Below are 22,044 nucleotides of genomic sequence, written 5' to 3' on the forward strand. Positions count from 1 at the left end.
TTAAGAAGATTTTATCAAAACTCTTCTTAGACTCCTTATTACCTCACAGTTTAACATTTTCCGTGTAAAAAATCCATAAAGAGTCATTTTTAAGAGTCTTAAACGTTTCTCTATTTTTATTTTCAAGGTATTCTTAATTTTCGTCTGTCACATTTCGGATTTCACAACGCGACCACCAACTTTTCGTTTAAAGTGGACTCCTCGACATTTCTTCATCCTTCTCTGCGTATCTTCCATGAGTAATGGTCTCTACTAATTATTAAATTAACCCGACTTAATTTTGTAACTAAGAAATAAACAGCATGACAAAGTAATGACCACATCAAAATCATAAAAATACATGACATAAACATCCAACGGCTGCCGGATTACGGCAACACGAGAAAATCATTTTGTTAACAAAAGTTGTTCAAATGGAAATTGGCATTCAATTCATACATTTGTTAATACATCGTAATCACGAACCAAATGACCGCAAACGCGACACATTCTCTCATGAAACAGGGTCACAACAGACTCGCAAACAAAGGTGAACACTGATGAACCATTACACATACACAAGTGGAGCATCAAGTATTTGATATATAAGTAATTATATGAACATCAATTTCCCTAAAAAAGGCTAGACTCTGTTTGATGGGGCTTACAAGGAAAAATCTTAATATACACTCTAAAACAGCAGAAAGCAGCAGCCAATCTGGTCAAACAACAATCCAGAAAAACACCGACACCCGCAAAAGCTCTTCCAAATTATTAGGAAATATAAGCAATCCAATAAAACAAATTGAACCGAGAAACTTCATAAATAACAATTGAGTGCCGTCGTGAGAATCTGTTTTCGAATCAATGAGCACTCACAAGAAATGGATTCTGGCAAACCCCACACTCAATGGTCTCCGACCCTGTGCTGGGAACTTGAACCTGCAACAATTCCAGTAATTCCATCACCGCATACACAAAAAAATATAAACATGCACACTACAACTACTCCACAAACCCTACATAAGGGTGAAGTCTAATCTTCACTTCAAAATCAGTTGAACTTCTATATAATATATTACCTGCAAGTGGACCGTACATGTAGGACAGGCAACTTCTCTCATTCTCCTTCCAGATCCATCAGACTTTGAACCTGAGGAATGGACATGCAAACGGTTTACGTTCATATAGCTTCTAGCTCCAAAGCTAATATTTTTTTTTTTTTATTGGCTCCTAAGCTAATATTTAAATGTTACAAAACTAACCCAACTGACTGAACTCAGACATTGAACATGCACAAGATTGTCCAAAAAATTTAAAAGACATAAAAAATTCCTTTCAATGGAGGGTCTACTCATATTTCCAACGTCTAATCTTAAAATGCAAAGAAATTACCTGAAGATTCCTTGCGATTCCTTTCCAACTCCTCCTATTCAAAATAAATAAAATGAATTTAGGACGAAAAAAGGGAAGGGTGAACACGCACAACAGACATGTATAAAAAAATGCATGTCCTGAGACTTAAAAGAAATTCAGCTTCTATATTCAAAATAAATTCCACTTTCGTGGAAAACATATTGTCAATTAAGAGCAGATTGGTCTGGTAGAAGCGAAAGACGAACACCGAAATCACCTGAAGCTTCTTGGCAAGATCCTCGTGACTATGAAGTCCTGCAGGTTTACTAGATGCTTCCTTAGCATTACTGAGCCTCTGAGTCACTTCAGCCTGCAAAGGATAATGACACCAAATGAAATCTTGATTCCACCAGAATTATATGGCACATGAACATGATAAAAGAAAAAAAGAAACCAAACCATTTTGTATTGTTTAGTCCACAACATAAGTACAAGGACATTAGAAATACTGAAAATATAAAACAGAATCTTCAGTCCTCTCCATACCCCTCTACTGATTTACTACTGATGTAGTTGGAATAATATGATCAACTGACAGTGATAAACCCTAAAGCAGCTTAGAGACGTACCATGCAACGGTCACAAACTCGAACCTGCGGAGCATTCTCCTCAGCAGTTAAGGCAATTCTGCCATGGGTACACTTGTCGCAGAAAATGTCTCCACAGTTCCGACAGTGATGCTAAAATGGGGGAGAAATCCATAAGTGCAAATGAAGAGAACATGAACAAACAATGAAGAATGCCGCATTAAATTTAGACATACCCTGCGGTTAAAAGCCCCAAAATCTGTCCGACACGCCGTGCATTTTGTAACTGCTTCATCAGGGACCTAAGAACCAGCAGTAATGAAATAAGTAAGAGTAGAGCAAGATTATATTATTACTTGCTAAAAGAAATGCTGTGTTGAAAGGTGGCACTACCACATTTATATCATTCTACGAAGAAAACAAAAGGGAAAGGGAGGTAGGTTAATATTACCCAATGATCTTTCTCCTCATTTCCCGGTTTAATAATGTTCATCCAATCGGTTAATCCTTTCTTTCTCTCTGTAGACTGTTCACTTGGCCTTATGGATTCCGTAGGCTTTATTCTTCCACCCATTTCCTTAAGCTGAGTTACAAGAGGTAAGAACAATACATCACTAAATGTAATCAACATTCAAAATCTCTAAGATAAGGTTAACCATAGTCTTGAGGACATAATATGAACCATATTATGCACCATTCAGATCTTCAATAAAAGCATATAATTTTATAAAGACATAACCATCCAATCATAATATCAACATATACACACGGTAAGTTCATATTTCCATTTTCAGTATAGGAAGGCCAAAAAGATGTTGATAACAAAATTCACTAAGTTCCAAACTAAATGATAGAGATTTCATTTTCCCAATTATGAACGCTTGAAACCAACCAGCACATGGAATTGCAAATATGTCCAGTAGATATCATTAGAGACTAGGCATCGAAGGAACACATTTGATATCAATGCACTTATACACAGACAAATCAGCTGGCTTTACTTCAAAATGAAACGATACCCCTCATGTACGTAGACTGCTCATGCCTATTTGATCAATATGAATCTAAAAGTTCAGACACATAAGTCAATCTATGTAGTTTACCACCCTACTCAAGACAAACACATATATAACTGAAACACGAAACGAAAAATCGCACCCACCTTCTGAAACTTTTACATAGATCCAAAGCATCACAAGCATCTAAAACAAGTATCAATGTTTATACTTACTACATAACAACATGTCAAATAACAGGTGCAGAAACAAGGAAAGCATCACCTAGGCCCAAATCACACGTTGTCAATAAAGAAGGGGAACCATTATTCTTTTAGGGCAAGGGGAAAGGCAAAATTCCCTAGTTTCCAACCTGTACAGTTGCAGCAGTCACCGTATCCAAAAGGGTGTTGGTAGTGTAACTATTTGACTGCAATCTAATACGCCTTGGCTCAATATCCACAGAGCTCTTTGACCAAAAGGCAAAAGTAGATGAGTCGGTTTTCTGCATGAGAATGAAAATAAACATACAAATCACTTATACCTCAGTCCATAACTTAACAGTTCCTAAATTAACAGTTCCCTAACGAACTTGATGCTAAAATAAATTGAACTTACTTCACATCTTGTAACGGTCTCGAGGGGATATATTCTCAATGTCCGACTGGTAGCAGGATCAAGCATACGGATACCATCTAAACCAATCTGAATAAGAATTTAGAATCGGCAAATCTTACTTAACAAATCAAAAGATGATCATCGAAATCCACAGCATATTGAACGACATAACGAAAACGAAACTAATCGTTCCCGCTCCAACACAATCACAAGTGAAAATTAATAGTGTGAAAATCCAATCACAGTAAACACAAGGATAACTAAGTAATTAATGCTTCTATTAAAGTTTAAGCTTGGACTTAAATAGAACGCAGTATCTCCCTGTACATACCTGGCAAAGGACATCCATGGTGCTCTGCCCTCCACTTTCAGCCAACAGCTTGACCCGAAACTTCTGCACACCACTCTTTGCATCCTCTTGAGTATCGACCTTGGGTACTGCCCGGACGATCTTGGTCGAGCTCACCGGCGTATTTTTCCCAGATGGGACACTGATCGACCTCCCGTAATCATCAAACAAAGTCGAGCTTGAAGACTTGGGTGCAGTGCCACGAGCTCCATACGGCTCCACCTTGTCACCTCCGTAAGCATAAACACCGTCGCCGTACCCCGCATCGAGACCTGCATCATACCGCTTCCCATATGGATCCGATCCCAAATCGGTTCGGGTCTGGTTGTATCCCCCATACCTATCATCTATATAGGAGCCGCCGGAACCACCGCCGTGATCAAATTTCAGAGAATTCTCGTAAGAATTTTCATATACAGGCAGCACCGAAGGTGGAGGCTGAGAAAACGGGCTCTGGTAAACGGACGAAAATGGAGAGGAGGGATTGGAATTAGGGTTAGGGTTGGCGGGAATCGAGGGCGGCAAAGTGGCGTAACTGGGAGCCGATTGGTTATATTCGTACGGTGGTTGATAAGGTTGCTGCTGTGGCGGCGGTTGATAGGGGGAATGGGTCTCGAACGGAGGGAAAGAAGAAGGCGGCTGTGGCGTGGGATTGAAGGTTTGCAAATTGGGATTGGAGATTGGAGGGGGAGGGGCGTAGGAAGGAGCGGTGGGAGGGGCAGGATCGGGATTCAGAGAATACGGGGGGTAAGATTGGGAATAAGGTGAGTAATCGGGGGAGGTGAAGGGCGGTGCGGAGGCGTAGGGGTTGTGGTGGTGATCGGCGGGGTTGGGGATAGGGTTAGGGTTTTGATGTGGAGGGGGGTACTGGTAATACGGAGCGGACGAGTAATCCCCGTTTTGCATCGCTGATCGCAGATCACGACGAGGTCGTTTCAGAGAGAGGAGGAAGAGGAGGAAGAGAAGGCGGAGGCGGAGGCGGAGGCGGAGGCGGAGGCGGAGGCGGAGGCGGAATAAAAAAATGCGGTTGCGCTGGGTGTTTCTCTGCGTTTGGCGACAAGGCCTTAACTAACAAACGGTCTCGCGAGTAGTTATGAATAAGTTTTAAGGGGACGTTTCGATGTAATCCAGAAACAATCAGAAAATACAAATGGGCTGATCTCACTTTTTTCGTATTTCAAGTTTTTGAGGTCTAATGGGCCCGATCTCACATTTTCATTTACGAGCAGATTTAAAGTGAGCCCACTTAAGAGAGGATTTTCTTTTTACCAAACGATATTATATACACTAAGAGAGAGGGGTGAGTTTAATCTCATAATGGGTTAATTACTTTTGTTCTTAGTGAACTTAGACCTTGTATGCGTGTTCCCTAATGTAGAAAGGAGTAGGGTCACTTTGCATAACCAATTGGTTTTGAGTGGAATGTTTGTTTCCTTCGTATCATCGGAGCAAATTTCCTTGTGCGTCAAATAAAACAGTCATAGGTGTTTCGTGTTACTTTTTTGTTACTTTTTTTTTTTAGTATATCTATATTTTTACACTAGATAGAGTGGGAGTTCGACTAAACCACACAATGGGCAGTCTAATTTGGTATCGAATTCGCCATCAACGATATTCGAACCTAAGACCTCTCATTTCTAAACAAAGAGGAATATTATCAAATCGTAATACTGAATGACATGTGTTCATGTTACTTAGTTAAGTTAAAAAATATTGCTTAGATTTATAATGAATTGTCTCATTCCCATCACTATTAATTAGTTTTGAAAAATAATTTAATATTATACATTTCGTTCATTAACGATTAAATTAATAACATTACGCCACAATTCGTTACTTTGTCCAAAAGTAGAAAGCAAGCTCTTAAAGCTGAACCGATAAAGTAAATATGCAGACCTTCTTGTTCAATGTTCCCTAAAACTAAAGGCTCCATGATCACGACGTTGGAACACGAAAAGCTTAGTAGGAATGGGATTTCATGGAATCATGTTGCAGGGAGAAACGGAACACGGTTCTCAGCCAGTTGAAATGAGGAAGGAAGACTCTCGGCCAGATCAGTCGCTGTGTGACCGGGTGAGTGGTGCCCATCTTCTTCTGTCGACTCTTCTGCTCTTTGAGATTAATTATTTTATTGAGGGAAAGAAAAAAGTACAAAAAATCAGCGTTGAGATTTTCCATGCACGACAAGAACCAGGAGCAGAAGAAGCAGATCTCCCTTCTCGAAAAAGTCCATTAATTCTCTCACACGACAGTTGATCATTGCATGCAAGTTCTTTTTATACAAAAGACATTGTGAGAAAACAATAAGGCCTCGTTTTGTTTGCAGCATCTGAAGCTGAGCTGCTGCATTTGCGAAGTTTGCTTCTTTCAACGACGACTCTCGTGTCATTTCCGAATGGTCAAGCCTCATTGAAAGCCGAGAAAAAAACAAAAGATTATGATACCAAAAAGTGGCGGTGGTGACAGTTGCAGTCCTTGTAATCTTTTAAATACAAACGCCAAAATTTTCATATTTCCCTTTTGTCAGTTGTAGGTTTAGAGCCGTATGCTCTCTGTTTATGCCTATATAAACAGAGAGAGAGCGAGAGAGCTGGCTTTCTTGTGACACAATAAAAAAAAAGCATGCACGCTCCTCCCAGCATCATATCCTCTGAGATTCCAACCCAAATCAGGTAAATAATTATAAAGCCAAGATTCTCTCTTTTGGGAGAGACATCCCTAAACCATGCTTAGTTGGTCTAAAAATAAAACGATGGCATATTGAATATATAGGCAACTCCTCTCTTTACCTAAAAAAAGAATGTATAGGCAACTCCTTTCCTTTTAGTACAAATCGATCGCATATCCAAAGATTGAAAATTCTAACACACATAAAACGTATAATATGCATTACTTTATTTAGGGATGTATCCTAAAGGTGATCATGAAATTCAATACTAGTCACATAAATATCCTAAAGGTGATCATGAAATTCAACACTAATCACATAAATATCATAAATATATAAACACTAATAGCGTAAATTAACGATCGGATACTTGTTGAAAAATATTATAAAATTTGACGGATGAATCTAAAATTCCGCCTAAAAAGCAAATTTACAAAAAATGATCCAAGCGAGAATCCATTTCCTAGGAATTCGGAAGATTTTGTTATTGTGTTTGTTTATCGTACATCATGCGGTCAATTTTCATTAGATACTATTTATATTTAATTTTAAAATTTAAATAATTTCTAACGATACAACATACGATGAACGAACACGATTACAATATCTTTTTCCCAGAAGTGCTATACACCGATGTATAATGAAAGGACCACCCAAAATGGAGAATTAGCAAAAGGCGTCATGATTCACAAGAGTACAACTAAATATTGATGCTATTTTGGAAGCACTTTTTGCTTGGCACTTTTCCATGCTAGACAAAACAGACCTCCATGCTTGCCTCCTTGGCGGAATCACAAACGGGGCAAAATCCAAGAAATCCTTCACAGAATCTGCACGAACAGAGATGCCTGCACGGCAGAAAAAGCACGCACGAGCTCCGCTCGTGGCAGCTTTTGCAAACCAACTTTCTCCATTTCGCTTCTGCCAATTGGTCTTCCTCCATAATTGCTACTCTGTTTTCACAGCAGGACTCTGCGTCGTCCGCTTCGCTGCTGACCAGAACCAGTCGCTCTCTGGCCTCCTCGAGCGCGTTGTTTAGGCCCATCACCATTGTTTCGTTCGCTTTCGCCACCCGCTGCCAAGTGTCGCTTTCCATCTCCGCTTTTCTCAGGCAGTCCTGGAGCTCCATCGTTTTCTTGGTTGCCTGTCTTAACTGGTCTTCTTTCTGCCTAATTAAATTTAACGTTCTGGATTCTAGGTTGCTCAATAGAGCTGCTAGCTGTTGCTTCCTCTGCTCTTGCAATGCAAACTTAAGCTTTTCACTCTGTTTTTCAAGAAATAAGTAAATGAGGAAAAAATATCCGTTATTTACAAACGTTTTCACTAAAAAAAAAATTACAAAGAGCGTTTTTTTTTTTTTTTCAAGTCTAATGATATTAAGTGATTATTTGAGAAAAACGAACAAAAAATTGAATCCTTGTTCTTGTTTTATTTGAAATTCTGAGAGTGATGCAATAATAAAATTAACCCAACAGTCACCGTGAAAAATAAAGGAAACCTATGAAGGAAATTTAAAGAAAATTAACACCAATAATAATCACCTGCAATTGAATAATGCAGTCAAGCTCGTGCCTTTGCAAGTCCATCTGCGCCCCTAAGTTTTCCGCGAACTGCGTTGGGGGAAAGCTATTGAAAGTGGAAGGCGAAACCGAAGATCCTAACTGGTTGCAGAAATCAAAGCCCATCGTATTTAAATTCTGACTCTGATTCTGAGCCGGTGGAAGACTGAGGTGAAAGTGATGATGAGGAGGGGGAACGGCAGGGGGCTGAGGGCTCGGAATGCAGGAAAAAATGTCATCGAGGCCGGAAACAGGGTGGGGCAGCGCCGCCGCCGACGACCAATCTTCAGAAAAGTACAAACTTTGTGCCTGAACTGCCATATTTTTTTCCTCTGCACAACCTTAATCTTTTGCCTTCACATATTTCATGGGACTTTTTAATACGAAACAAAATGGGGCAGGTTTGGAAAAGCTGGAGGGTTTAATGTTCTTGTTATATCAGAAAATATGCATGACCCCTTCTCTCTCTCTCTCTCTCTCTCTCTCTCTCTCTCTCTCTCTCTCTTTATTGGCATAACCTTTGCCTTCCTTGTTGCTTTGAGTGTCTGGTCTAACTGAATGAGTGGTTTATATATAGAGAGAGGAAACGGACAAATCTTTCTTAATGTGATTAATTAATGCTAATTAAGGAACTAAAAAAGGTTAATAATAAAGAAAGTTAAGAGCTTTGCGAGTCTTTTTCTCTGTTGCCCAAAATCCCAAAAGGCTTGAAAACCAATGGAAGCATTTAATGGCATAGAGAAGTGGGGGTGGCGGGAAACTACGACGTACACATCCAGATTTGGTGACAGAAGGGTCGCAGAATGATCGGGTCAGAGATTTCATAAAGAAAGTGAGAGAGAGAGAGAGATTCACTCTCAATTGAGAGACGGGAAAGGGTCAGAAGTTATGAAGAGGGAGAGGGAGAGGGAGAGGGGGAGGAGATTGAGAGAATCAGAGAGATTGGAGAAATTGTCAGTTTGGTCATTGGGAAAGGCTGAAGAATAGCATTTCTATCTTTTTCCTATTTCCTATTTTTATAAATTTCTGCCAATTCAATTCACACTTCTTTTACATGTTGCATTAATATTTGTTTATTGTTATAATTTGTAAAATATAAATAATAACTTACTAACATGTCATAATTTATTTTTGAGTGCCGTTATTTACACTCATTTTATTTGTTACATATTTCTTTAATTTTCGACTGTTAGATTAAATAAATTAAAAAAAATTAAATAATAAAAATTAATAGTGTGTTTAAAAAAATAATGTAGATAACATTATCATATGATCTATAAAAACGAAGAAATTAACAAGGAATAGTGTTAATGCGTGGACATAGTCCTGCATGCACTAAAAGCAGACACATGTGTTGAATGGCGGTGAGCAGGGCTTGCCACGCATCTACTACAATCTTCGTGCGAGAACCATGCTTAAGCTGCTCACGGTTTTGCATAATAAACCTACATCAAGTGCCAAACTACTCTCACGATAGGATAATCTTTGATCAGGCCGCTTGATCATATGTTTTATAAGATTATTCAAGATCGACAAGTATATCACATCCAACTACTCAATATCAACAAGCATATTGACACATCATTTATCATCAACGTCATATTTATATTGATATTATTGACCCTTCAATTACATAATTGTTGAGTTGAAATGCTTTTCAATAGAGCTCTTGGTGGAAAGTAAATGAAGATGTAGCAACATTCCATCATGTGAAATATAATCCGACAAAAATGATATTGACGACAATTATTATATGGTCGACAACACTGAAAGAAATAATTTGACAGATTTTCTTTCTATTTGTACATTTTAATAACAAGATCAACCATAACAACTCATATCCTAAAATAATTATTATAAAAAAATAAATAAAAAATAAAAACTTGATGCGAAGTCTGAATATCTCATGATGCATATTACCAGTAACATACTAGGTAAAGTTCAAAGGATGTCATTTATCCATGATATCTGAAGCAACAAATAAGTTCCACCTTCAGGCTCCGACTCTGGCAGGCTCTCCCACAGCACTTTCCATTCGAGTATACCATTCACCGATCCGCGTGTTCTCCACCATATCTTTACCAGATTTAAGGTGCCGAATAGGCCTCAAAACACCAAATACAGCAAGATCGGCCAAATTAGGATTTGATCCACCTGTTCAAAGACAAGATCATCCGGTAAATTCACAGTTTCGATCATAAAATAAGTCTTGCTTAATAGTATACAATATTTAAGAAGAAAAATTACCAAGAAATTGTCTGCCTTTAAGAGCATCCACCCATGTTTCTGCAGCTCCATACAAGGTGTAAACTTTTGGATTCTCATTATCTTTCTCTACAAGGTTACAAGGATTTATATACATGACTTCAAGTATCAAGATCAAATCACCCTAAATTAAGGGATACAAGTGTGTAGGTAGGACGGCTTATACTTTGTAGGTAGGACGGCTTATACTTTGTGGGTAGGACGGCTTATAGGACGGCTTGTACTTTGTAGGTAGGACGGCTTATGACTACTAACAACCTTATCAACATCCCCCCGCAAACCTGACTCCGGGGAGGAGACAAAGTTTGAACACAGAGATCGAAAACGCGCCGTAGACAGCCCCTTCGTAAAGACATCTGCAAGCTGCAATGTGGAAGGCAGAAACTGAACTCGATGAGTACCAGAAGCAACTCGTTCACGAACGAAATGATAGTCAAGGGCAATATGCTTAGTGCGAGCATGAAACACGGGGTTAGCAGCCATGTACATTGCACTTAAGTTGTCACAATGCATCAAAACAGGAAGACGAACAGGCACCCGTAGTTCATGTAGTAAACTGAGGATCCAAATGGTATCGGCACAAGCAAAGGCAAGAGCCCTATACTCCGCTTCAGCACTAGAGCGAGACATTGTCCGTTGCTTCTTGGCACACCAAGAAATTAAATTATTCCCCAAGTAAACACAAAAACCAGTTGTAGAACGGCGGGTGTCTGGACACCCCGCCCAATCCGCATCCGAATAGGCAGCAAGCTGAAATGGTTGAGCAGAGGGTGTGAACGTAATTCTCATGCCCAAAGTCCCTTTAAGATATCGCAAGATACGTTTAACAGCATCCATATGGTCAGTGGTAGGACGTCCCATAAATTGAGCAACAGTTTGCACCGCAAAGGAGATGTCAGGACGCGTTAACGTGAGATACTGAAGTGAGCCCACAATTTGTCTATAAAGGGATGCATCTGGAAGAGGTGAACCTGAGGTAGCAGATAAAGAAGTCTTGGCAGCAACTGGAGTAGGGCATGGTTTACACTCAAGCATATTACTACGTTTCAAAATATCAAGAGTATATTTGTTTTGTGTCAACCGGAGGCCAGAAGATAGATGGGAGACTTCGACACCCAAGAAATAGTGTAAACGCCCAAGGTCTTTAAGTTCAAACTCCTTACCCAAAACTGCAATAAAGGTTTGAAGTAGAGAAGAAGCATTACCCGTCAACACTATGTCATCAACATAGAGAAGAAAAATCAAAATTGTAGAACCCTGATGAAAAGTGAACATGGAGCTATCCGCCCTACTTTGAACAAAGCCAGAATGGACAAGGAAAGCACTGAGGCGTTGAAACCAAGCACGTGGTGCTTGTTTAAGACCATAGAGTGCCTTGTGCAATTTACACACATAATTAGGGCGAGTGGGATCAACGAAACCTGGCGGCTGCTGCATATAAACCTCCTCCATAAGAGAGCCATGAAGAAAAGCATTCTTCACATCAAGTTGATGAAGAGGCCACCCAAAGTGCACTGCTAAACTCAAAACTGTGCGAATCGTCGTAGGTTTAACCACGGGACTAAAAGTTTCTGAATAATCAACACCGGCTTGTTGGTGAAACCCCTTGGCGACAAGACGCGCCTTATGACGTTCAATCGAGCCATCCGAATTCTGTTTCAACTTAAACACCCATTTACAACCGACGATGTTGGCACGAGGAACCGGAGGAACCAAAGACCACATACGTTGTTTTAATAAAGCATTGAATTCATCTGACATCGCCTGTCTCCATTCAGGGGACCTAGATGCTTGGCTGTAACATGTAGGTTCAGAATCTTCCCCAACCAAAGCAATGAAGGCGTGAAGAATGGGATGGCGCGATGCAAAGTAAGACCGAGCTTTGGGTTTAAAGATACCCGATTTGGAGCGAGTTTGAGGTCCAATATATGGAACTGGGGCAGTAACAATAGCTTGAGATGGCTCGCTAGCTGACGGGAGTAAGCTACCAGATGCAGGTGGAGCTGTGATGCCAGGACCAGAGGGAGGCACAACACCCTGTCCAGTACCAGAATCTGAAGCAGCTGCTGCAGAGAGAGGAGCAACAGGTGGTTGCAGAGAACTAGTAGATGGCGGTGTAGGCAGAGTTTGTGTCTCAGAGGGCAGCGAGTAAGGTGCATGAATAATTGGCACAAATGCAAAGTCTGATGGTGGCATCGTGGAAGAAGCAGCAAGAGCACCATAAGGATAGGAGTCCTCATTAAAAATAACATGACGAGAGAGATATACTCGGCCAGTCGGAGGGTGAAGACATCGATAACCCTTGTATTGGTCACTGTAGCCAAGAAAAACACAAGCCAAAGATCTAGGTTGTAGTTTATTAGTCATATAATCACCAAGATACGGAAAGCAAGCACAACCAAAAGTTCGGAAAGCCATATAATCTGGAGACCGTCCAAATAGCATTTGGAATGGAGAGGCCCACTTAAGAACATGTGAGGGTAATCGATTCAAAACATAAACAGCGGTGCAAAGTGCCTCAGCCCAAAATTTAGGAGGAAGATTGGCAGCAAGTAACAATGTGCGTCCCATTTCAGAAATATGACGATGTTTGCGTTCAGCAAGGCCGTTTTGCTGCGGGGTATGCAGACAAGAAAATCTGTGGTGAATCCCTTTTTGCGCACACAATGTCCGAAACGATAAATTATCATACTCCTTACCCCCATCACTTTGGAAGATTTTAACCATGGTCGAAAATTGATTATAAATAAGAGTGAGAAAAGTATTAAAGTGAGTAAAAACCTCTGACTTATTACGCATGGGATAAATCCATGTATACCGTGTGTAGTCATCGGTAAACAAGACATAATAACGAAAACCGGAGACTGACAAAATAGGAGACATCCAAACATCAGAATGAATTAATTCAAAAGGAGACTTAGCATAATGTTCAGAAGAATGAAATGACAGACGATGGGATTTAGCCAACGCACAATGATTACAAAATTTTTTATTTGAAACTGAAAAAGACGAGCCTAATACATCACTAGAGGCTAATACACTAAGAACTTGACGAGATGGATGCCCAAGACGACGATGCCAAAGTGATGACGACGCTAAAACGGAAACAAAAGCACATTTGGGAGCTGACCAATTCCTAGAGGCAAAACCAAGCTTAATGGGATAGAGGCCATCCTCACATGGGCCCTGAAAAAGAACAACACCGGTTTTTAAATCACGGATGACAAAACCCCAAGGAAAGAACGTTAAACTAACAAGATTATCACGTGTAAACTTAGCAACCGACAATAAATTCTTTTTAATTGCTGGAACATGTAAAACTTGAGATAATCGAAAAATAAACGACCCAGACTCAAATGAAATATTACCAGTGTGCGCAATAGGGAGGGCCTCACCACTACCAACAACCACCTTGTCATGAGAACCATACCCAGTAGCCGAAGTCATTGTTCGAGCATCACTCGTCATATGATGAGTAGCCCCAGTATCGGGATACCATGTTAGATCAGAGGGAGAAGCAAGATGCATACCAGCAAAGGCACGAGAGATATCATCATTTGAACGAGTAGCTTGAGGACACAATGCAGCAAGGTGGCCAAATTGGTTGCAGGCCCAACACTGAGGACCACGATTGACAGGAGCAGGTCCAAGAATACCAAGGCGTTGTTGTACAGCACCACGTTGACCATATCGCCCAACACCTCCATGTTGATTTGATCGGCCACCACTAGGGGTACGGGGAAACCGATTGCCACCAGAAGCACCATTGGGGCGAGAAGAAGAGTGACCACCGCGTCCATTAGACGAACCACCAACCGTATGACGGGCAGAATAGAAAGCAGAATGGGATGATGCAGCAACCTGTTTCATGGCGTGCTTGGACTCAAAGACTAGGAGACGGGTACGCAGATCATTAAAGGATGGCAGAGGTGGAAAATTGGTCAGGGCCAAGACAAGCATTTCATATTCAGGCCCCAAGCCGTTAAGCACATACGTAACCAAATCATCATTCTGAACAGGTTGACCAATGGAGGCCAATTGATCTGCCAAATGCTTGGCCAGACCCAAGTATTCTGCAATTGTTTGGTTCCCTTTCTGAAGAGAAAGCAACTGAAACCGATTATGGGTAGAATTGGCAAGGGATTGTTGAGAAAAATTCTGACGAAGATGCTCCCATATCTCATGAGAAGTGGACAGCCCAACAGTCAAAGAAAGAACGGGCTCAGTAAGCGTAGCACGTAGCAGGCTCACAAGTGTCTGATCAGTCTGGTACCACACAAGGTAATCGGGATTAGGAGTCGTAGTGACCACAGGAGGAACCACCGTAGAAGTAACATCAGAATCAACAGAAGCAGTGGGGGAGGCAACAGGCGCAGGGGTGGTGATAAAGAGAGGAGGACAGGGGTGAGTGCCATCAACAAAACGCCAAAGATTTTGGCCAATCAGAAAAAGCTTAACCTGACTTTCCCAAGGAAGATAGTTGGTTTCAGAAAGCTTAACGGAAACGAGGGTAGAGATATTGGGGATTGAAAAGGTGGAAGATGAAGTTGCGGAAGCCATGAAAAAAAAGGAGGATCAGAGGCTCAATACCATGTAAACTTTTGGATTCTCATTATCTTTCTCTACAAGGTTACAAGGATTTATATACATGACTTCAAGTATCAAGATCAAATCACCCTAAATTAAGGGATACAAGTGTGTAGGTAGGACGGCTTATACTTTGTAGGTAGGACGGCTTATAGGACGGCTTATACTTTGTGGGTAGGACGGCTTATAGGACGGCTTATACTTTGTGGGTAGGACGGCTTATAGGACGGCTTATACTTTGTAGGTAGGACGGCTTATAGGACGGCTTGTACTTTGTAGGTAGGACGGCTTATGACTACTAACAACCTTATCAACACAAGGAAAATACGTAGCAGCAGCTCCAGCGTACTTTGCTACCATCCTTTCATATGAACTGAAATTTCCTGCATGTCCGAGATTTTAAAAGAACTAATGCTGGCATAAATCCAGCACTTCTAGGGGAAGGAGCCTGTATTTCCTAAAATTAGAATGGTAAGCGGGGTTTAATTAGGAACATCCAAAGCCTCTGGAACCGCAAGGGAGCACAGGTGCAAAATTGTTTTGAGAATGAAGGCAATGCAAACTGAAACAGATTTTTAAGGTTGGAACTTAACTATGTCCTAGTGATAGTTTAGGAGTATCTGTTACTGAAGGTTTAAGACAACTCCAGTTACTCACAATGAGAAGAAATTGAGCTTCCACATACATTTGGAGCATTCTCTATAATTGACGATATGGGACGTTAATAAAGAGAGATAATTCAGTAACGATGTAGTGCAATACCATACCATGACTGGTGATGTAGTCAAATGACTCGAAAGCCTCTGAAACAGTTCGATATAAGTTTAGTGATAAAACATGTACTAAACGTTTATCCACCCACCTACATCACAGTTAACCAGTTATTATCGTGCCAAAAGTCCCGTGATCACAACACCTAACAAATACAAGTATTAAAAAGGAAATCTAGTCACTGCAAGAGATATCTCTTGTAGTATCTATGCAAACAAAAAAAAAAAAAAAAAGGTTTACAAAATAGTGGAAGCAAAAACTTACCGACGCCATTTCTTTTCTTCTTCGCTATTCAAGGTGTTTTCAGGATTGATCCTTCGGTGTAGCTTATCAATTATATCTGTGAATACAAAACATAACGAATTAACAAAAAATACAAAATCAACTTGAAATTAGATACATTATAGGGAAGTGACAAAATGTCCAAAGACCTGAAGAATCAACCATCTGTTCGCCGTCGACTTTCAAGGTCAGCACCATCTTGTAATCAGACCATTCAATCTCTTTCTTGTTGATGGGGTTAACCTCCATAACTTTGTACGGAATGTTATAGTAATCCAAGAAGGCTATGATACAGAAGAAATTCATTGGCTAAAGCAATCAAAGAGCATAAAATCGAAAGCGAAAGTAGAATCCTAGGATCGAAATCTTGTATAAAGACTGGGAGTAACCAAATTAGGAAGGAAAGTTGGATAATTTCATCTTCAGATATGAATTCGAGATAGTTTACCTCTAACCTTATTGCAGAAAGGGCAAGCTTCGTATTGGTAGAGCACGACGTCTTGGGGGAGGGACTTCACGTTGGGGTGCACCTCCTGAACCGCAGACGTGGCGGCGTTTGCCGAGAAGCACATGTGCCCTCCCGCGCAGCGAGGCACAGAGGAGGGTTTCGATAGGCCGAAGCGATCGCCGAGCCTCTGTGTGAACCACAACGGATTCGAATTCGAGCACGTGCTCAACATCGCTGCGTGAACCAGGCGGTGTTGAGTTGCGGAGGTGGTTGTGGTGGCGCCGCCCATAGAAATGGCTGCTCTGGTGAGGAAAGCGATTCCGTTAACCCTTCTCATGGTGTACGAATCTCGGATCACTGTAGTCGCTCTCTCGTTCCTCGCGAAGTCGCATGTCTCGAACTTTTGGGTTTCGTTGAAATGGTAGAGCTCTGATTGGGTTTAATCAGGGTTTTGGTGTCGGCAAGTACATGCAAATCCGAAAAAATCGTTTTTTGTTTGAGGGTATTATTGGTATTAAACTTGTAAACCCAAAGGTGGAGCCCGTCTTATTAAAAAAAAAAAAACTTTAACGAAAAATGCCGAATATTGTTTATTTTTATAAAAAAAATTATATTTATGTATTAAAAAATTAATTCTGATGCTATTCATTTTTACTTTAATCTCGTTAAAACTTACAATTTTTAAATCATTTTTATTAATTTTCTTTATTTAAAAAGTTCCAATAAAACAAGTAAAACCAAAAAGGGACGGAACCAAAATAAAACTAGGTCAAGTTTGAGGGCATTATCGGTATTAAACCTGTGCCGACTCAGAGGCGGTTAATCTGAAGTCTATATAAACCAACGCTATTAGCCAGTTATTGCATCTGCAAATAAAACTATAGCCGTCAAAAAAACTCTCTCAGTGCTAGGGTTTTGCAGAAAGAATCGATTTTTTGTGTAATTGAAAGAAAGATGATGAGTTGGGGGTTGAACTACGTGGGCATGGACTATTCGAGGAAGGCAGTTGGTAGGGGGGACTTGTTTGAACCGGTTAAGGTTGGTTTTTGAGCAATTTGGTTCTGATTTTTCTGGGCCTCTCCCTAATCTCTCTTCGACATGTAAATCGTTGTGATATTATGTCTGCGATTGTGTTCTTGTATTGTATCTGTCGGATTTGATTGGATGGGTGGTTTAATAGGTTTTCTGTAGAAACTAATTGATGGATCTTGGGGGTTTCTTTTGTTTGAAAAATTAGGTTAATTTGGGTAAAATATAAGGGTTCTTGGAAAAATTTGACAAATTTTGATTGGTATCTTGAAAATTGAGATTAATCTTGAAACTTTTTGGGTAATTAAGATAAAATTGTGAGTTTTCTTATTGGGTAATAAAGATAGATCTTGCGTTTTCTTGGGTAAATTAATTAAATCATGACCTTTTGTTATTAAATTTTAATTAAGTTTTTCGCTTTGTAAATTGAGATCAATCGTGAAAACGGATTTGGATCTGAACCCATAGTTGTTACATGCTTTCCGAGTCGAGTGTTGTTTGGGAGTGTTTGGAATCCTAACCCTCCCAATTATTTTGGGAGGTTCAAGCCTTATACAAGTTTGCTTTGGGCTTGTGGTTTGCTGAGATTTTGATTTAATGGGAATGTTTATAGTCCTAAACATTGATTGGTTGTTAAATTTGTTGGGTGTTCGAAACTTGATAAATTTGATGTTAAAACTTTGAGCATAGAATTAGGCAAGTCAAGTTTTAGAGAATTGTGTATGGAAATTGGATGTAGACTAATGATATTGAGTTGCTTCCTGCAACCATGTCTACTTTTGCCTGAAACCACTAATTGTCTCAAGTATCTCACTACGGTACGGTACAATTGTCGTAAGCTATAACATTGTAATGTTTTATAGTGTTGGTTGTTTCTTGATCCTTCGTTTCTTACCAGCCCTTGTAAAAAAATGAGATTTAATTCCGATTACCATCGGCGGTTTCTGTTCGTTTCTTACCAGCCCTTGTAAAAAAATGAGATTTAATTCCGATTACCATCGGCGGTTTCTGTACATCTGTGTTTTAGTCATGTTACGCTGGTCTTCCCTACCAATCTTATTAAATTTATTCCGGTGCCTTAAAAGCCCCAGAGAAAGACGGAGAAGAAGGCCAAGAATCATAGGAACAAAGACAAGAGGGGGACAATGGGACAAGGCCATAAGTCGAAGGAGAATGTTGTACCCAATTATGTTACTGTCCCCAGCTCGAAAAACCGTGTTAACAAGAAGTGCTTCCAGCAAGAGAAGGGAAAAGCGGAAGCAAATGGATGGTTTATTAAAAATGGAGAAGATGAAGGTAATAAGCTGGAGAAAAGTGACATTACCGAAGAGCATGAGCTGCCAAGCTGTGCTGAAAACAATTGCTACTTGTCTGATGGCAACCAAGGTGGCAATAAGAGGAAAAGGCCTTTGATCATTCGCTTTAAATTGCAAAAGCCCAGTGAACCAGATGCCTCACTTGCGCCCTCTTCTTCTGGAATGACAGATTTCCTCCCTCCAGAAAGGTCAGAAGTTGTTCCTGCACCCAATCAACCTCATAGTTCGGAGGCAACTGTTGGAGTTGTATCCAATTGTGACCAAGAGTTGTCTTGTCCAACAACAGAGGGGATTGAAATGACCCGTGAAAAGAGAATTGGGAGAGAAGATTCAGAGTGTGCAAATGTGATGGAGAATTGGATTCCACCTCCGTTCCAATTTGCCCTCCATGATGCCGATGGCGAAGAATGGCTATTTGGGACAGCGTCACAAAACAGACGCCGGTCTAAAAGATCTAAAGCTGATAGTGAGGTCTCATGTCGTACAAGCAGCACGCAGTGGCCGAAAGCACAATTGTTGCCTGAGGCCGGCATATATGCATTGTCCTACACGGTTCCGTTCTAGTTTTTCTTCCTTTTTTTCTAGAAGCACTAGCGGCTTTTAACTGTACAGTGTAATGAGCATTGATGTATTTGTTAATCAATTGAATTTTAAGACTAATTCATACGAAAAACATAGGTCTCCTTTTTGTTCTTTTTCTCTAATTAAATTGTTCAATGCTGAGCTCAAAATTTCAGCAGATTTCTCTGCATATATATGTATGTACTTATTACATGTTTATCGGAGAAATTTCACGCAAAGAATACTGGTCAGGGATAAGCAAGTAGTCCTTCAACTTGTACCGGCGTGGTTTCTCTACACTAGATGCAGTATCAGTTGAACTTGACCTGCTGATGCTTCCATCATTTGTATCAGACATAGCCGAAACTGAATGACGCCCGATATCCAGGAATTGGTTGTCATCTTCATCTTGATAGCACGAGTTCACTGCATGAAGATCGACGCTCTCGTTTGCATCCGTCTCTCCCGTAAGTAGCTTCAGTACTTGTCTCGCGCCCGGTCGAAGACGAGGTGACTGGTTTATGCAAAGCCCTGCTGCCATTACCATTCTACGCATTTGGGCCGAATCGTAGTCTCCATTTAACTTTGGATCCAGCAATGTCTTAACATCCATAATATCTAACAAATGTCTTGCCTGAACGAAGAACTTTGTTTAGCAATGCGGGAAATGCATAAAATCTAAATGTAGAAGCTCGGGATATATAGAAATATGCTTACCCACTTGACCAAACTCTCTTGTCCTTTCAGAGCCTCGGCATTGACCGGCTTTCGACCAGATAATAGTTCGAGGAGAACCACGCCAAAGGCATAAACATCAATCTTGTCACTCACCACCCCATGCATGAAATATTCCGGAGCCATGTATCCAAAAGTTCCCACCACATCACTACTTATCACGCAACCAGAATCCATCGGTCCCCATGTAGCAAGCCCGAAATCAGATAACTGCAAACAAAAATTAAACTCGAGATTGAACCCAAAAATGTAAAATTTGGCAGGAAAGTGAAATATGAAGGTACTGCAGGCAGATCATATATGTATATACCTGCGGCTGAAGGTCGTCGGAGAGAAGAATGTTTGAGGATTTAACGTCTCGGTGAATGATCGGCTGAGGGCAGTCATTGTGCAGGTAAGTTAGAGCCTCTGCAACTGCGACCGCCACATTGAATCTCACATCCCATGGAAGTATGAGTCCATCACTGCAACCTGCACTAAGATGAAACGAAATAGAATTAAAAATTTCAGAGACTAAAAATCGAATTATTAGTCTCGTTCGATGACGAATTCGTTCTAATTTCTCACCGTGCAAGTTTCCTTCCAAGCTCCCTCTGGGAAAGAGGTCATAGACCAAAATAAGGTTGCCATCTTCCACGCATACACCAATTGGACAAGTGATGTGTTTGTGCTGAATTGAAGACACAAACTTGACTTCCAAGAAAAAGTCATTCCAAGCTTCCTTGTACGATTTTAGAACCTTGACCGCCACTGATTCTCCGCCTCCAAGGCACCCTCTGTACACGCTGCTACACCCTCCCTCGCCGATAAGATTTTCTGTTCACAAACCAATTGTTTAAATTCTAGCGAGCAAGAACTTGTTTTTAATAAAAGCACTTACGAGCAAAAGTTCCTTTTACAAAAACAGTCCCAAACGAGCACTTAATTTACCTGTCGAGAAGTGACAAGTTGCGCTACTAAGTTCCGCATAGCTGAAAACCTTGCAACCTTCTGAGTTTTGTGCAGTGAGAAACTCCAATTCATCAGAAAGCTGTGTTGGTGCTACTGTCGAGCAAATTTCATCACCTTCCCGCCGCTGCGAATTTACCGAAAGAAATCGACGGCTAGGCAGGTCCATCATCACCCACTGTACCACGGACATGTTTTCTCTGGATTTGAATTCTCTCATAGGAGTAGTACTCATAGTTTCCGCTGAGGCAGCAGCTATCCGCAAGAGAGGCCAACCCGGCCTCGACAAGGGTGATTCATCATCCTCTCTCTCGGAAAACATGTCAAAGCTATCCGATTTTCGGCGTGCTTCCTGGCTCAGCCTCAGAGGACTAACAGTTAGTCTCTGAAGAGGCCATCCAAGAGCTGGTTCTGGCATCTCTGTTTTGAATGGACAAGTGGAGCTCAAAAGCGCTTCATCACAACTGGCTCGGTAATTGAAACCTAATGAATCGCGCATCGATAAACTTGAGTTTTGGGAAGATTAATGTAGATGATAAAATGAATAGTTAGACCCTCGTTGACCATCATCAGTCAACCTTTCAAACTTCAAAGTCCCGGTCTCCTTTAAATGTATGCTGATGCTCCCTTGAAAATATTATATACATACAGAATTATTTATCATACCTAACTGAGAAGTTAACGTTTAGCATGTTAAAAATTTGACAATTTTATGAATTAATTAAACAAATATTTACCAAAATCCAAAGGAAAATACAGGGTGAGCTCATAAATTCATGAGTTGCAATTATGTTAATGAAGAACAAAACACAAGAGGACGGAATGAAAGACGGGTAAAGTTGACCCGGATCTTTTGTTTTGAATATTTGACGGCTAAGTCGTTTTCTTCGTGCAAAAATCTTACCCACCTAATCATAAAACTATTTTTTAAGGTTTTTTTTTAACAAAAATGCTCTCTCATATTAGCATAACTTCTTATCTTCGTCCGTGA

General features: G+C 40.5%; 5 protein-coding genes across 6 annotated transcripts; 1 reads left to right on the forward strand and 4 right to left on the reverse strand.

Annotated features, from left to right (window-relative positions):
- Positions 1 to 562: 562 nt before the first annotated feature.
- LOC137741645 (protein FREE1-like) lies at positions 563 to 4,850 on the reverse strand. Of its 2 annotated transcripts, none has more exons than XM_068481347.1 (10): positions 3,867 to 4,850; positions 3,536 to 3,622; positions 3,291 to 3,422; positions 2,374 to 2,505; positions 2,159 to 2,224; positions 1,965 to 2,075; positions 1,613 to 1,705; positions 1,375 to 1,405; positions 1,062 to 1,132; positions 563 to 921 (listed from the first exon to the last, which is right to left on the reverse strand). In XM_068481347.1, exons 1-10 carry the CDS (start codon positions 4,788 to 4,790, stop codon positions 844 to 846), a joined length of 1,725 nt encoding a protein of 574 aa, XP_068337448.1. In that variant the 5' UTR covers positions 4,791 to 4,850; the 3' UTR covers positions 563 to 843. The 2 variants fall into 2 exon arrangements, with proteins under 2 accessions (XP_068337448.1, XP_068337440.1); XM_068481339.1 differs by having other exon boundaries at positions 1,375 to 1,408.
- A 2,387-nt stretch (positions 4,851 to 7,237) lies between these two features.
- On the reverse strand, positions 7,238 to 8,570 carry LOC137731340 (probable BOI-related E3 ubiquitin-protein ligase 2). Its single transcript, XM_068470446.1, has 2 exons — positions 8,094 to 8,570; positions 7,238 to 7,816 (listed from the first exon to the last, which is right to left on the reverse strand). Exons 1-2 carry the CDS (start codon positions 8,430 to 8,432, stop codon positions 7,304 to 7,306), a joined length of 852 nt encoding a protein of 283 aa, XP_068326547.1. The 5' UTR covers positions 8,433 to 8,570; the 3' UTR covers positions 7,238 to 7,303.
- A 6,720-nt stretch (positions 8,571 to 15,290) lies between these two features.
- Positions 15,291 to 16,912, reverse strand: LOC137718732 (uncharacterized). Its single transcript, XM_068458275.1, has 4 exons — positions 16,465 to 16,912; positions 16,166 to 16,300; positions 15,999 to 16,074; positions 15,291 to 15,825 (listed from the first exon to the last, which is right to left on the reverse strand). Exons 1-4 carry the CDS (start codon positions 16,799 to 16,801, stop codon positions 15,663 to 15,665), a joined length of 711 nt encoding a protein of 236 aa, XP_068314376.1. The 5' UTR covers positions 16,802 to 16,912; the 3' UTR covers positions 15,291 to 15,662.
- Positions 16,913 to 17,343: 431 nt separating this feature from the next.
- On the forward strand, positions 17,344 to 19,492 carry LOC137735542 (uncharacterized). Its single transcript, XM_068474971.1, has 2 exons — positions 17,344 to 17,502; positions 18,579 to 19,492. Exons 1-2 carry the CDS (start codon positions 17,419 to 17,421, stop codon positions 19,371 to 19,373), a joined length of 879 nt encoding a protein of 292 aa, XP_068331072.1. The 5' UTR covers positions 17,344 to 17,418; the 3' UTR covers positions 19,374 to 19,492.
- An 86-nt stretch (positions 19,493 to 19,578) lies between these two features.
- Positions 19,579 to 21,781, reverse strand: LOC137735531 (protein kinase STUNTED-like). The gene is made up of 5 exons (XM_068474962.1): positions 21,036 to 21,781; positions 20,673 to 20,921; positions 20,416 to 20,576; positions 20,088 to 20,315; positions 19,579 to 20,004 (listed from the first exon to the last, which is right to left on the reverse strand). The coding sequence occupies exons 1-5, from the start codon at positions 21,550 to 21,552 to the stop codon at positions 19,579 to 19,581; spliced, it is 1,581 nt and encodes a 526-aa protein (XP_068331063.1). The 5' UTR covers positions 21,553 to 21,781.
- Positions 21,782 to 22,044: the final 263 nt, after the last annotated feature.

The sequence above is a fragment of the Pyrus communis genome, chromosome 1 (genome assembly GCF_963583255.1).
Source record: "Pyrus communis chromosome 1, drPyrComm1.1, whole genome shotgun sequence".
Classification (NCBI taxonomy): domain Eukaryota; kingdom Viridiplantae; phylum Streptophyta; class Magnoliopsida; order Rosales; family Rosaceae; genus Pyrus; species Pyrus communis.

What these genes read in the sequence shown, in the direction of transcription:
- LOC137741645 (XM_068481339.1), bottom strand. Translation starts at nt 4,790, where the DNA reads ATGCAAAACGGGGATTACTCGTCCGCTCCGTATTACCAGTACCCCCCT. An exon ending in AGACCGTTACAAGATGTGAA is followed by an intron (nt 3,423 to 3,535) that starts GTAAGTTCAATT and finishes ATTCTCATGCAG; the next exon opens with AAAACCGACTCATCTACTTT. An exon ending in TTGGGGCTTTTAACCGCAGG is followed by an intron (nt 2,076 to 2,158) that starts GTATGTCTAAAT and finishes CCCCCATTTTAG; the next exon opens with CATCACTGTCGGAACTGTGG.
- LOC137731340 (XM_068470446.1), bottom strand. Translation starts at nt 8,432, where the DNA reads ATGGCAGTTCAGGCACAAAGTTTGTACTTTTCTGAAGATTGGTCGTCG. An exon ending in ACTGCATTATTCAATTGCAG is followed by an intron (nt 7,817 to 8,093) that starts GTGATTATTATT and finishes CTTGAAAAACAG; the next exon opens with AGTGAAAAGCTTAAGTTTGC.
- LOC137718732 (XM_068458275.1), bottom strand. Translation starts at nt 16,801, where the DNA reads ATGAGAAGGGTTAACGGAATCGCTTTCCTCACCAGAGCAGCCATTTCT. An exon ending in TTTCTGCAATAAGGTTAGAG is followed by an intron (nt 16,301 to 16,464) that starts GTAAACTATCTC and finishes TCTGTATCATAG; the next exon opens with CCTTCTTGGATTACTATAAC. An exon ending in GAAGAAAAGAAATGGCGTCG is followed by an intron (nt 15,826 to 15,998) that starts GTAAGTTTTTGC and finishes ACTGTGATGTAG; the next exon opens with GTGGGTGGATAAACGTTTAG.
- LOC137735542 (XM_068474971.1), top strand. Translation starts at nt 17,419, where the DNA reads ATGATGAGTTGGGGGTTGAACTACGTGGGCATGGACTATTCGAGGAAG. An exon ending in ACTTGTTTGAACCGGTTAAG is followed by an intron (nt 17,503 to 18,578) that starts GTTGGTTTTTGA and finishes GTGCCTTAAAAG; the next exon opens with CCCCAGAGAAAGACGGAGAA.
- LOC137735531 (XM_068474962.1), bottom strand. Translation starts at nt 21,552, where the DNA reads ATGCGCGATTCATTAGGTTTCAATTACCGAGCCAGTTGTGATGAAGCG. An exon ending in CTTGGAAGGAAACTTGCACG is followed by an intron (nt 20,577 to 20,672) that starts GTGAGAAATTAG and finishes ATCTTAGTGCAG; the next exon opens with GTTGCAGTGATGGACTCATA. An exon ending in AAGAGAGTTTGGTCAAGTGG is followed by an intron (nt 20,005 to 20,087) that starts GTAAGCATATTT and finishes TTCTTCGTTCAG; the next exon opens with GCAAGACATTTGTTAGATAT.